At 46.7% G+C, this 12696-nt stretch overlaps 1 protein-coding gene across 5 annotated transcripts in view; it reads right to left on the bottom strand.

Annotated features, from left to right (window-relative positions):
- CPPED1 (calcineurin like phosphoesterase domain containing 1) overlaps window positions 1-11028 on the bottom strand; it is a 114454-nt gene extending 103426 nt beyond the window's left edge. For 2 of the 5 annotated variants that reach the window (XM_027117357.1, XM_027117356.1), the window contains exon 1: window positions 10838-11027. In XM_027117357.1, coding sequence (XP_026973158.1) covers window positions 10838-10907 — 70 coding nt within the window. In that variant the 5' untranslated portion in view covers window positions 10908-11027. Of the gene's footprint in view, window positions 1-10837 lie in introns of all 5 variants that reach the window. The other 3 variants (XM_027117355.1, XM_027117358.1, XM_027117354.1) reach the window with 3 other exon arrangements.
- Window positions 11029-12696: the final 1668 nt, after the last annotated feature.

The following is a 12696-nucleotide window of genomic DNA, read 5'->3' as shown; positions in this document are numbered from 1 at the left end:
TTTTAATGATTCCCCTCTTTAGCTAATTTTTTCTATTCATTGACAAACTACCAGGCTTCTACTGTAGTTAAAAAAAAAAAAAGGAAAACTTCTAATAAGACGCTTACTCCACATCATACGTAAAAATTTATTCAATATGGACCCAGACCTAAATGTAACAGCTCCAACTATAATACTCTTAAAAGAAAACACAGGAGTAAATATTCACAATTTGGGTTTAGGTAAAGATTTCTTAGATATGGCATCGAAAGTACAAGTAATAAAAGAAAAAGTTGATAACTGGGACTTCATCAGAATTAAAAACTTGGGTCCTACAAATGATATCATCAAGAAAGTGAAAAGACAAGCCACAGAATGGGAGAAAATATTTTCAAATCATATGTTTGACAAGGGACTTGTACCCAGAACACATAAAGAACTCTTACAACTCAATAATAAAAACATAAATAACTCAGGCAAAGGATCTGAACAGACATTTCTTCAAAGACTACAAATAGCCAACAAGCACATGAAAAGGTGTTAAACATCATTAGGCATTAGGAAAATGCAAATCAAAACCACAATGAGGACTTCCCTGGTGGTGCAGTGGTTAAGAATCTGCCTGCCAATGCAGGGACAGGGGTTTGATCCCTTGGTCTGGGAAGACCCCACATGCCGCGGAGCAACTAAGCCCGTGCACCACAACTACTGAGCCTGCGCTCTAGAGCCCGCGAGCCACAACTACTGAGCCCGTGAGCCACAACTACTGAGCCCGTGCACCTAGAGCCCGTGCTCTGCAACAAGAGAAGACACTGCAGTGAGAAGCCCACGCACCACAACGAAGAGTAGCCCCCGCTCGCCACAACTAGAGAAAGCCTGCGCGTAGCAATAAAGACCCAACACAGCCAAAAATAAAATAAATTAAATAAATTTATTAAAAAAAAAACCACAGTGAGATTCCACTTCACACGCATTTGCTTGGTTATAATCAAAAAGACAGACAATATCAAGTGTGAATGAGCATATGGAGAAATTTGAACCTGTATGCACTGCTGCTGGGAATGTAAATGGTGCAGCTGCTTTGGAAAAGTTTGGTGGTTCCTTAAAATGTTAAACACAGTTACTTATACGACCTAGCAACTCCAATCCTAGGTGTCTACCCAAGAGAAATGAAACATATGTCCATACAAAAAGACCTCTAGGGCTTCCCTGGTGGCGCAGTGGTTGAGAGTCTGCCTGCCGATGCAGGGGACATGGGTTCGTGCCCCGGTCCGGGGAGATTCCACATGCCGCGGAGCGGCTGGGCCCTTGAGCCATGGCCGCTGAGCCTGTGCATCCGGAGCCTGTGCTCCGCAACGGGAGAGGCCACAACAGTGAGAGGCCCGTGTACTGCAAAAAAAAAAAAAAAAAAAGACCTATAATGTGGATGTTCATAACAGCTTTATTCATGATAGCCAGTGTCCAAATGGGGGAATGTCCATCAATGTCCAAAAAATATCGAAATGTTCACCAACAGGTAAACGGATAACAAAATGTGGTAATCCATACACTGGAATACTGTTCAGTAACAAGGAACAAAGTGCTGATACACACTGCAACATGGCTGAATCTTAAAAAGATTATGTTAAGGGAAAGAAGCCAGTCACAAAAAACCACAGATTATATGATTCCATTTATATGAAACGTCCAGAAAAGGCAAAGCAGGGAGGTAAATTAGTAGCTGACTGTGCTGGGATTGGAAACATAAAGAGACTGAAAATGGACACAAAGTATCCTTTTTGGGGGAGACTGAGAGCTTCTAAAATTCTGATGTTGTACCACTCTGTAAATTTATTAAAAACCAGTGAAACTTGAAATTAGTGAATCCACATACCGCGGAGCAACTAAGCCCATGTGCCACAACTACTGAGCCTGCGCTCTAGAGCCCGCAAGCCACAACTACTGAAGCCCATGCGCCTAGGGCCCATGCTCTGCAACAAGAGAAGCCACCACAATGAGAAGCCCGCGCACCGCAACGAAGAGTAGCCCCCACTCGCTGCAACTAGAGAAAGCCCGTGCGCAGCAACGAAGACCCAACGCAGCCAAAAATAAATTAATTACTTTAAAAAATTAATTAAAAGCATTCATTTCATTTCCTTCATTGATAAGTTTGAATTTTTTACGCCACAATATTTTCAACCCTCTTCAGACTTGAACAAACATTTCCAGGCCTACTGTTTCTAGAGAGGTTCTTAGGTGAGACCTGGAAGGGATAAAGTACATTATTCTTTAGAGATTTCACTTATTCTCTGCGAGACGGTTTCCAGAAGGGACCAAGAAACATTCAGAATCAGTGAATAGAGTTGGCTCCTCTGAAACAGCTGTGGAGGTTTAAAATGTCCAAGGAAATCATCATTTTAGGTAAACCACTGAAGATCCCTGTTCTCTAAGGGGGAAAATATTCCAGTGGTAAAATGAACTGGAAAAACTGATTAGGACCTGAAAACAATTAAAAGATAGGTAATTTTGAAAACATATTTTATCTTGATATTTCTCCCTTTGAGAATTTCTTCAAAACTGATGTTGTAAACTTTTCAGAAAGACAATTATTTGTTAGGAGAAAGTAGTCTTAATTAGGATACGTCAAGGAAATATAATTATTAATTTGCCTAATTAAAATGAATATTTGAACATGCCTGAGGATTGTGAGCCTTCTCAGGTGAGACACGTACAACTTACTTTCTATAAACATCTGTTGACAGAGCCTAGCAGGTTGTGTTAACAGGAAATGGATGACTGAAGCCAGGCTTCACATACAACACTCCCGGAAGAAGTGCGTGGGAATACTGTTACTCAAAAACTATCGGGGGAAATGGTCTTAAAGTGCTTGCCATGGACTGTTTGTGTCCCCCCAAAATTCTTACATTGAAATCTAACCCCAAATGTGATGATATTTGCAGATGGGGACTTTGGAGGTGATTAAATCCTGCGGGCTTAGTACTGGAATTACTGCCCTTATGAAAGAGACCCTAGATCACTCACTCCCGCTTTCCTCCATGGGGGGACACAGCAAGAAGACAGCCATCTACTACAATGATGGTCACATGTTATTATACAGTACATGTACATTGTACATAAAATGTACAACTCTAAGAGTGCACTGTAAGGTAAAGTGTGGACTTTGGGTGATTATGTTGTGTCACTGTATGTTCAGTTGTAACAAACATACCACTCTGGCGGGGGATGCTGATGATGGGCAGGCTGTGCACGTGTGTGGACAGGGGATGTATGAGAACTCTCTGTACCTTCCGCTCAATTTTGCTATGAACCTAAAACTGCTCTAAAAAATAAAGTCTTAAAAAAAAGAAAAAGAAAAAAAAAAGACAGCCATCTATGCACCAGGAAGAGGGTTCGCCCCAGACACTGAATCTGCAGGTTCCTTGACCTTGGACTTCCAGCCTTCAGAGTGTGAACAATATATTTCTGTTGTTTTTAAGCCATCCAGCCTATGGTGTTCTGTTATAGCAGCCTGAGCTGGGTAAGACAGCACTCTTTCATTTACGTGACAAGCTTCACTTGAGAAACAAACTGTTTAATTCTGGAGGGGGCTTCCAGGAGGGAGTGTGAGGGTGATCAGGGTTGTGATTTGAGGCACAGTTGCTTGAGTTCACCAAAACCTCTTTGAGAGGCAATGTGTATTTTGGCAAGAGAGAAAAAGCCAGTTCCTTTCCTTTCTCTTCCAAGCCTGCCCTTGGGGCAGCTCTACCAGCTTACCACCTGCCCACAGAGCCTGAACTGGCCATGGACCCTCCAAGAGGATCGCTCAAAGTCACCAGCAACACTAATAGGGAACTAGGACCCAGGTAAGTCAGTGACAGCAGTAGAGGCAGCTCAGGGGTAGACTAGGTGCTCAACTTCTAGTGAAGGGTTCTGAGCCTGACCCTCCAAGGCCAGGCCTCTAGAAGCCCTGAGCTGTATGACGCATACTGGGCATGCCCACTGGGGCTGCTCAACCCACAGAGGAGACCAAGTGCAGGCCCCACTTCTAGAAGTCCAGGGTCATTTTCCCTCCTCCTATCTCAATTTATCTTCTCTGTCTCTCTCCACCCCCTCGTGCGGGTGGAGTCTCTCTCCACCCCCTCTTTTTTTTTTTTTCTCCACACCACTCTTTTCCAGGTGAGCACCTCTCCTGCTCTCTGGTCCCACGGCAGCCCTGGGGCAGCTCCAGTGGGCTAGGAAGCTTCACACCTCAGCGCCCCCATCACCTCCACCAGAAGCCCCCCACCACCACCACACGCCCCTCCAGCTGCTGGAAGTCAACAAATTCAAAGTGAACAATGTGTGCCTTGGAAATGCTGCTTCAAGACGAGTGGCTGAGCTCCAGCTTCCAATCAGATTGCACCCCAAGTTCCTCGCAAGCAGAGACTCTTCTGTTGTTACTGCTGCAGCCAGACCATTCTTTCCAAAATGGAAATCAGATCATGTGTCCTTGTGTCCTCACACATGCAGCTTAAAGACAAAACCTCCCCAATGACCCCTTCCCCATGCTCCAGTCTCATCCTGCACCACCCAGCTCCAGACTCAGGGGCTTCTTTCTCCTCTCACCCTTCCCTTTCCTGTCCCACCATGTCAGACTTTCACACTTGCTCCACCTGTGGTCTACAACGGTCCTCCCCCTCCCTTCAGAGCCCAGGTACCTCCTACTCATCCTTCAGCAATCAGATGACACACCCCTTCCCCAGGGGAGCCCTCCCTGCAGGGCCTTATTAAGATGCCCCTCACTTCCTGACAAGTGACATTCCTCACTTCCCTGACACTTGCCACAGCTGGGATTTATGATGGTTTGTGTGATTGGCAGGTTAATGGTAGGCTCTCCAAGTAGCTACAGGCCAGAGGTGAGGAATCACATCTGGTTTTCACTCATCACTGCACTCTGGGATCTAGCACAATGCCTGGGACAAGGGAGGTGCTTAGTACATTTGATGAGTGGACAAGTGGATGAACCAATAGACAAATGGATGGACAGACAGATGAAAAGATGGACATATGATGGACAGACTGGTGGATGGACCGTCTGGTAGATAGATGGATAGACAGAAAAACAGTTAGATAGAAGGAGGGAGAGATGGTCGAAGAAGAAATTTGTTCCCAGGGCCAACCCCTCTTCTGAGCCTTCAATGCCAGCTTTTCCCATCTCCTCAGATATTGCTCTCCAACAATTATCCTGCCTTTTGCATTTTTCAACCCCAGATCCATCTCCGACCAATCATGTGACCTTGGGCAAGTTGCCTAGCCTTCCTGAGATTGATTTTCTCCCACTGTAAAAAGAGGGTAACCCTAATAGCTAGCTCAACAGCACTACTTTGAAGATTACATGAGATAATCCACACACAGCACAGAGGATAGTGCCTGGCACGCCGTAAACACCTGATAAACGTTAGATGCTCCTGCTGTTCTTATCACCATTAGTACTACCGCAAACCCTTCAGCCCTCCTTCAGCATTGCTCCTCCTTCAAACTGCTACAACCCTATGTCTACCCTGGATCACCAAACGGCTCCAAACAGAATCCTGCCTTCGCTGACTGCACATCCTCAATCTCCACCATTCCTCAAAAGCCATGCACCAGGCTTCCTCCTACAAACTGCACTGAAACTGTCCTGAAGGCGACATAACAAACCTGCCATCCTCTGCTCAGCTAACACTCACCTAGATGTCTGCAGCATCTGAGCCTGCGGACCACCCTGCCTTAAGCCCTCCTCCCCAACTTTGGTACCAAGGCTGGCTCCTGGATTTATCTTCCAAAATTTCTGGTTGTTTCCTGCTCTGAGGCCTTCAGTGTGTCTTTTCCTTCTTCTGACCCCCTAAACGATGGCACATCCTAAGGTTACACACACACACCCCGTCCACTACTCCACACCTTGCCCCTCAGGAATGCCGCCGACTCCTACAGCGATATCATCTACTTGCCTCTCTGTGGGTGGCACCCACACCTCCATCCCCAGCTGTGCGCCGCACCCTGCAAGTTGCCTCAGATTTCCTGACCGCAACTCAAAGCCACCACTTCCCAAATTAATCTCATCAAACCTGGCCCTACTCCTTACTCCCTGATTTCAATTAACAGTCTCACCATCACCCAGGACCAATGCTTAAAATCCCGATTCCCAGGCTTCCCTGGTGGTGCAGTGGTTAAGAATCCACCTGCCGATGCAGGGCACACGGGTTCGAGCCCTGGTCCAGGAAGATCCCACATGCCGCGGAGCAACTAAGCCCGTGCGCCACAGCTACTGAACCTGCGCTCTAGAGCCCGTGAGCCACAACTACTGAAGCCCGCGCGCCTAGAGCCCGTGCTCTGCAACAAAAGAAGCCACTGCAATGAGAAGCCCGCGCACGGCAACAAAGAGTAGCCCCTGCTCGCCGCAACTGGAGAAAGCCCACGCACAGCAACGAAGACCCAACACAGCCAAAAATAAATAAAATAAATTAATTAAGAAAAAAAAGCTTAAAAAAAAATCCCGATTCCCACTGCAGTGGCCTACAGAGCCCACCAGTTGCCAAGAATTATTTTTTGTGCCACAGCTCTGTGCTTAGATTATGAGCCCTTGCCTTCCCCTTGACTTTTTTTTACTCATCACAAGATACTAGAGAGTGCAACAGGAACACAGTAAATACTTCCTGAACTGAAAAGAGACAGTGCAGAGTCACAAGGATCTCTCATAGCCCGCTAGTGGGAGCATAAGTTGGTGCAAACATTCTGGAAGGAGATTTGACAAGATCTAGCAAAGCTGGAAAAGATCATACCCTACAACTCAGAATTTCGCTCCTCTGGGTACATGCCCTGGAGAAATGTTTCCCTGTGTCCACAAGAAGGCTTGTACCAGAATGTTCATAAGAGCACCGTTACCAAGAGTGGAAAACAGAAATAACTGAATGTCCATCATATCAGGATCCCAGCAGGAAATAGCTGGCATACTCAAATCAGGATAACTAAAGGAGCGTTTAATTACTTGGGATGAGTTGAGTATCGAAAAACACCAAAGGACAGTTCAGTAGTCCAACACAGAAAAGCAGAACTACATCTGAAAAGAGTTCCAGCAGAAAGCCTACCTTGAAAGCAGCAGTGAATTTCAGGTAAGGAATACAGTCAGGTTGAGGCAACCCCACAGGGACTAAACCAGGGGAATAAACACACTGACAATTGTTTTCCCCACCCTCTAATCTCCAGTCAGGACTTCCCACCAGCTGAACCCAACAGCAGGCCAGAGGGCAAGGTGCCCCTGGATGAAGCCCAAAGATGTCAACCTCCTGGGGCATGGCGGAGCAGGGAGAGAGTGGATATGGAGAAGCAAGAAGATCCTCGGCATATCCAGCAACAGAATGTATCAATATATGCTGATACAACGGCTACTGCCCAGCAGGAAAATGAGCAGACTAGAGCTACTTAGACCAATATGGATAAATCCCCAAAACCTCACATTGGTTTGAAACTGAGTGGGACCCTGTGGCGCCCGCCAGGGCACAAAAGCCCTTCCACGTCTCCCATTTCTTGTTTGCAGAAAAAGGCTTCAGTATCCTAAACCTTCCCTGAGTTCCAAAGGGCAGATTCAAGGGGTTACTAATTAGGGAAGTGAGGAAATGCAGAAACAAAGGAAAAGCAGTCAACAAACAATAGTTCAGCTATAACAGAGTCTCAGTTCCTAACTGGACAGATACATGTAAAAGAATGAAGTTAGAACACTCCCTAACACCACACAAAATAAACTCAAAATGGATTAAAGACCTAAATGTAAGGCCAGACACTATCAAACTCTTAGAGGAAAATATAGGCAGAACACTCTATGACATAAATCACAGCAAGATCCTTTTTGATCTACCTCCTAGAGAAATGGAAATTAAAACAAAAATAAACAAATGGGACCTAATGAAACTTAAAAGCTTTGCACAGCAAAGGAAACCATAAACAAGACAAAAATACAGCCCTCAGAATGGGAGAAAATATTTGCAAATGAAGCAACTGACAAAGGATTAATCTCCAAAATTTATAAGCGGCTCATGCAGCTCAATAGCAAAAAAACAAACAACCCAATCCAAAAATGGGCAGAAGACATAAATAGACATTTCTCCAAAGAAGATATACAGATTGCCAACAAACACATGAAAGGATGCTCAACATCACTAATCATTAGAGAAATGCAAATCAAAACTACTGAGGTATCACCTCACACCAGTCAGAACAGCCATCGCCAAAAAATCTACAAACGATAAATGCTGGAGAGGGTGTGGAGAAAAGGGAACCCACATGCACTGTTGGTGGGGATGTAAATTGATACAGCCACTATGGAGAACAGGACGGAGGTTCCTTAAAAAACTAAAAATAGAACTACCATACGACCCAGCAATCCCACTACTGGGCATATAACCTGAGAAAACCATAATTCAGAAAGAGTCATGTACCACAATGTTCATTGCAGCTCTATTTACAATAGCCAGGACGTGGAAGCAACCTAAGTGTCCATCGACAGATAAATGGATAAAGAAGATGTGGCACATATATACAATGGAATATTACTCAGCCATGAAAAGAAACGAAATTGAGTTATTTGTAGTGAGGTGGATAGACCGAGAGATTGTCATACAGAGTGAAGTAAGTCAGAAAGAGAAAAACAAATACCGTATGCTAACACATATATATATTGAATCTTAAAAAAAAAATTGGTTCTGAAGAACCTAGGGGCAGGACAGGAATAAAGACGCAGAAGTAGAGAACGGACGTAGAGAATGGACGTGAGGACGTGGGGAGGGGGAAGGGTAAACTGGGAAGAAGTGAGAGTGTGGCATTAACATATATACACTACCAAATGTAAAATAGATAGCTAGTGGGAGGCAGCCGCATAGCACAGGGAGATCAGCTCAGTGCTTTGTGACCACCTAGAGGGGTGGGATAGGGAGGGTGGGAGGGAGACGCAAGAGGGAGGAGATATGGGGATATATGTATATGTATAGCTGACTCACTTTGTTATAAAGCAGAAACTAACACACCACTGTAAAGCAATTATACTCCAATAAAGATGTTTTTTTTAAAAAAAAGAGTCTTAATTCCTTAGTCTTATAGTTCCCTCAAGAGATGTGCCTAACAATCTGATACAGTCTTCAAGTTCTGCAGGCCCCCACCCAGGTGAGGGATGGTAAGTACCTGCTGAGACCCCAGACTGGTCAGAACCAGAAGGCTGATGCTTGAGATTCCTGGACCACCATCCTGTTACCTCACCAGCAACCAATCAGAAGAAAGTCATTCACCCTGCAGCTGTCACCCCAAATGTTGCCTTTTAAAACTCTTCCCTGCTTCTCCATTGGGGATTTCCCTGGCGGTCCAGTGGTTAGGACCCTGTGCTTTCACTGTCGGGGCCCGGGTTCAATCCCCGGTTCGGGAACTAAGATCCCACGGGCCACGTAGCATGGCAAAAACAAAAACCTCTTCCCTGAAAACTACAGGGAGAGCTCGGGTCTTTTGAGTACAAGTTACCTGTTCTCCTAGCTTGGCCCTGCAATAAACCTTTCTCTGCTCCAAACTCTGATATTTTGTTTGTTTGGCCTCACTGTGCATGGGGCACACAAGCTTGGGTTTGAAAACAGGTTGAAAAAGGCATATTAAAATATTTAGAGAATGGTCACCACAACAGACTATTTTCTAAAATCCACCTCTGCTAGATTTCTGGCCTTACATGCTCTTCCAGAACCTTGCCACCCCCCACCAACAGCTGCAAAGAAAGAAAAGAATAAGGCTTTCGGACAGGAGTTACAGGAGAAACCCACTTTAGTAAGGGTAGCCAGGGAAAATCTGTCTGAGAAAGTGACTGAACTTTAAATAAAGTGTGAAGGTTCAGAAAGTGCTATTAGCTAGGCGAGCAAAGAGCAAGCACAAAAGCCCTACGGAAATAAAGGACTTGGACCTTTAAAATTGGAGTTAAGAAAACCAGTGAAGCAGGAGAACTGGGCAAGGGGAAGAATGGTGAGCATGAAGCAAGAAAGGTGAGTACAAGTCAGATCACGCAGCCTGTCTGGGGTGACTGCCCCGGGGTGACAAAAACTGGAATTTGACCACGCAGCAAAAGACGCAGGGAGGACCAATAAAACGGGCAACAATGGTCCCTTTTATAGCTCTAGGGCTAACATTCACTTAGCACCTAGCCTATCAGGCACTTGGATACAGAAATCCTTTTAATCTGCTAACCCTCCCCTATGCGGTAAGTATTAACAAACCCATTTTCACAGCGAGGCAGATTATCTAAATCCAAAATCCAAGCACTTAACCTCACACGGCTCTTCTGCCTCCCGTCTCCAGTTGTGATGGGCACTGCTAACATTTTGGTGGATGACTCATATTATAGAAGGTAACCATGATTATGGAGTATAAACTACATCGTGGTGAATGGCCATAATAAAAATAACCGCATCTCACGTGCACCCAGCGCTTATCCTGTGCCACACACAACCTCGCTGCGATTATTCCCCTTTTACAGATGAGGAAACTGAGACCAATACTCGCTGAGCAACGTGTCCAAGGCAGGGCTTGGAAACCAAGTCCAACTGCAGAGCCCACGCTATTAACTATGCTTTGCTGCCTCACTCTATCTTCTCTCAGGGAACCTTGGTCAAGGCCAGCGAGACTCCACGACCGTACCCCTTGCCCAGACACTCTTCTTTCAAAAGCGCCCCTGGAAGCCCCAAGTGCGGGCGGTGCGGCCTCTATTGCGGTCCCCAGCCCCCGGGTGCAGCCCCCGCTGGGGTCCGGCTGGAGGCGCACATCCCGACCGAACGTTCCCGCCGAAGGTTCCGCAGCCCTGAAACCATCACCTTCCCAGGCGAAGGGCAGGCAGTACCTGAGGAAAACGCGTCCAGGGTCCTGCCCCGAGCTCTGCGGAAAACACCTCCCGCCTCCGCAGCCGACATGGCAAGTTTTCCGCCTCGAAGGAGTCCACTGCGTAGGAGGGAGCGGCGCCACTCCTAACCGCCCAACTGCCGCTTGGGGCCTGCCCGGCTGGGGGCTGCGCCCTCTGCTCGGGGCGGGACGGGGCCGGCGGGCGCGCGGGGCTCGGTCGCTCGGGGCGCCACTAGTGCTGCCTGAACGGGCGGAAGCGTGAGGGGCCCCTCTAGGATCGACTGGGGCTCCTGGCGAGGGAGCCAACTTGCCTGGCGCCTGCGTGAGCAGAGTGAGCGTCTTTGGACTCAAGGTTTGGGGGGGGGGGGGCAGCCATTCCCTAAAAGTGGGGTCTGCAGGTTTAACAAATAAGAATACAGGACGCTTAGTTAAATTGGAATTTCAGATAAGCAATAAATGATAAGTATGTGCTATGCAATTTGGGAGATGCTTGTCTAAATTTTTTGTGGCTTATCTGAAATAATTTAAGTGGGGACCTGTATTTTATCTGGGAATCGTACCTTACGGTCCAAAGGACCCGGCCCTGTCCTTGGAGCACTCGACAGGACAGTCCTCCGAGCCACCAGGTGTGATCTCTGTCACAGTTCTGAGGCATATTCAGTTCCCTAGTCATCATCACCATCATTCCATTTCAAACCAAGTCCCCCTAAAACTGAGCTCCCTTACTGAATTATGATTAATCTCACTATGCCAAATTTTATTCTCTTTCTTGTCTGGCCCCTGTTCCCCTCAGGATTGAGGACTGTCAAAGAAAAGGGGAGATGGAAACCAAGCAAGACACTGTAGGGCCTTACCGGGTACAAAAGCCCCACTGTGTCCCCTGTTGCTTTTTTTTTTTTAACATTTTTTTAAATTGTATTATTTCTTTATTTATTTGGCTGCGTTGGGCTTCTCATTGCAGTGGCTTCTCTTGTTGCGGAGCACGGGCTCTAGGCGTGCGGGCTTCAGTAGTTGTGGCTCGCGAGCTCTAGAGCTCAGGCTTACTCAGTAGTTGTGGCACACGAGCTTTGTTGCTCCGCGGCATGTGGGATCTTCCTGGACCAGGCCTTGAACCTGTGTCCCCTGCATTGGCAGGCGGATTCTTAACCACTGTGCCACCAGGGAAGCCCTCCCCTGTTTCTTGTTTGTAGAAAAAAAGGCTTTAGACTCCTATGCCTTTCCTGAGTTCCAAAGAGCAGGCTCAAGCAGTTGATGATTAAGACAATAGAGTCACAGAACTCCTAGTTCCTTCTGGAAGGATATAGATAACAATCTGATGGATTGCAAGACCCCCCACCCAGGTGGAGGGTGGTAACTACAAGCTGACCACAAGCCTCGACTCCAAACTGGTTGGAACCAGAAGGTTGAAATTCCAGAAACATCACCCCGTTACCTCCTCACCAACCAATCAGAAGAAAGTCCACGAGCTGATCACACATCCTACGACCCTCTCCCCTAACACTGTCTTTAAAATCCCTTGCCTGAAAACCATTGGCTAGTTCAGGTCTTCTGGGTATGAGTTCCTTGGTTGGCGCCCTGCAAATAAACCCTGACTTTGCTGCAAACACCTGATGTCAGAGTGTGGCTTTCTGTGCCACGGGCACAGGAGCCCCTGCTTGGTGCCACGGTACTGTCATCATTGCTCCCTAAGCATCAGGCATTGCTCTGAGCACTTTGCACCAGCTCACTTAATCCACTTCACAGCCTTAGAAGACGGTACTACCATTAGCTTCATTTATCAGAAGGGGAAACTGATGCCCAGAGGGGTGAGATTGTGTGCACAAGGTGACACACATCCAGTAAAGTAGTGAAGCAGCCACC

Source organism: Aethalodelphis obliquidens, unplaced genomic scaffold, assembly GCF_003676395.1.
Source record: "Aethalodelphis obliquidens isolate GAN/ISIS:26980383/991018 unplaced genomic scaffold, ASM367639v1 scaffold18, whole genome shotgun sequence".
In the NCBI taxonomy this organism is placed as follows: domain Eukaryota; kingdom Metazoa; phylum Chordata; class Mammalia; order Artiodactyla; family Delphinidae; genus Aethalodelphis; species Aethalodelphis obliquidens.
Note: the sequence above shows the minus strand (reverse complement) of the source record. Positions and strands in the feature narration are given on the sequence as shown.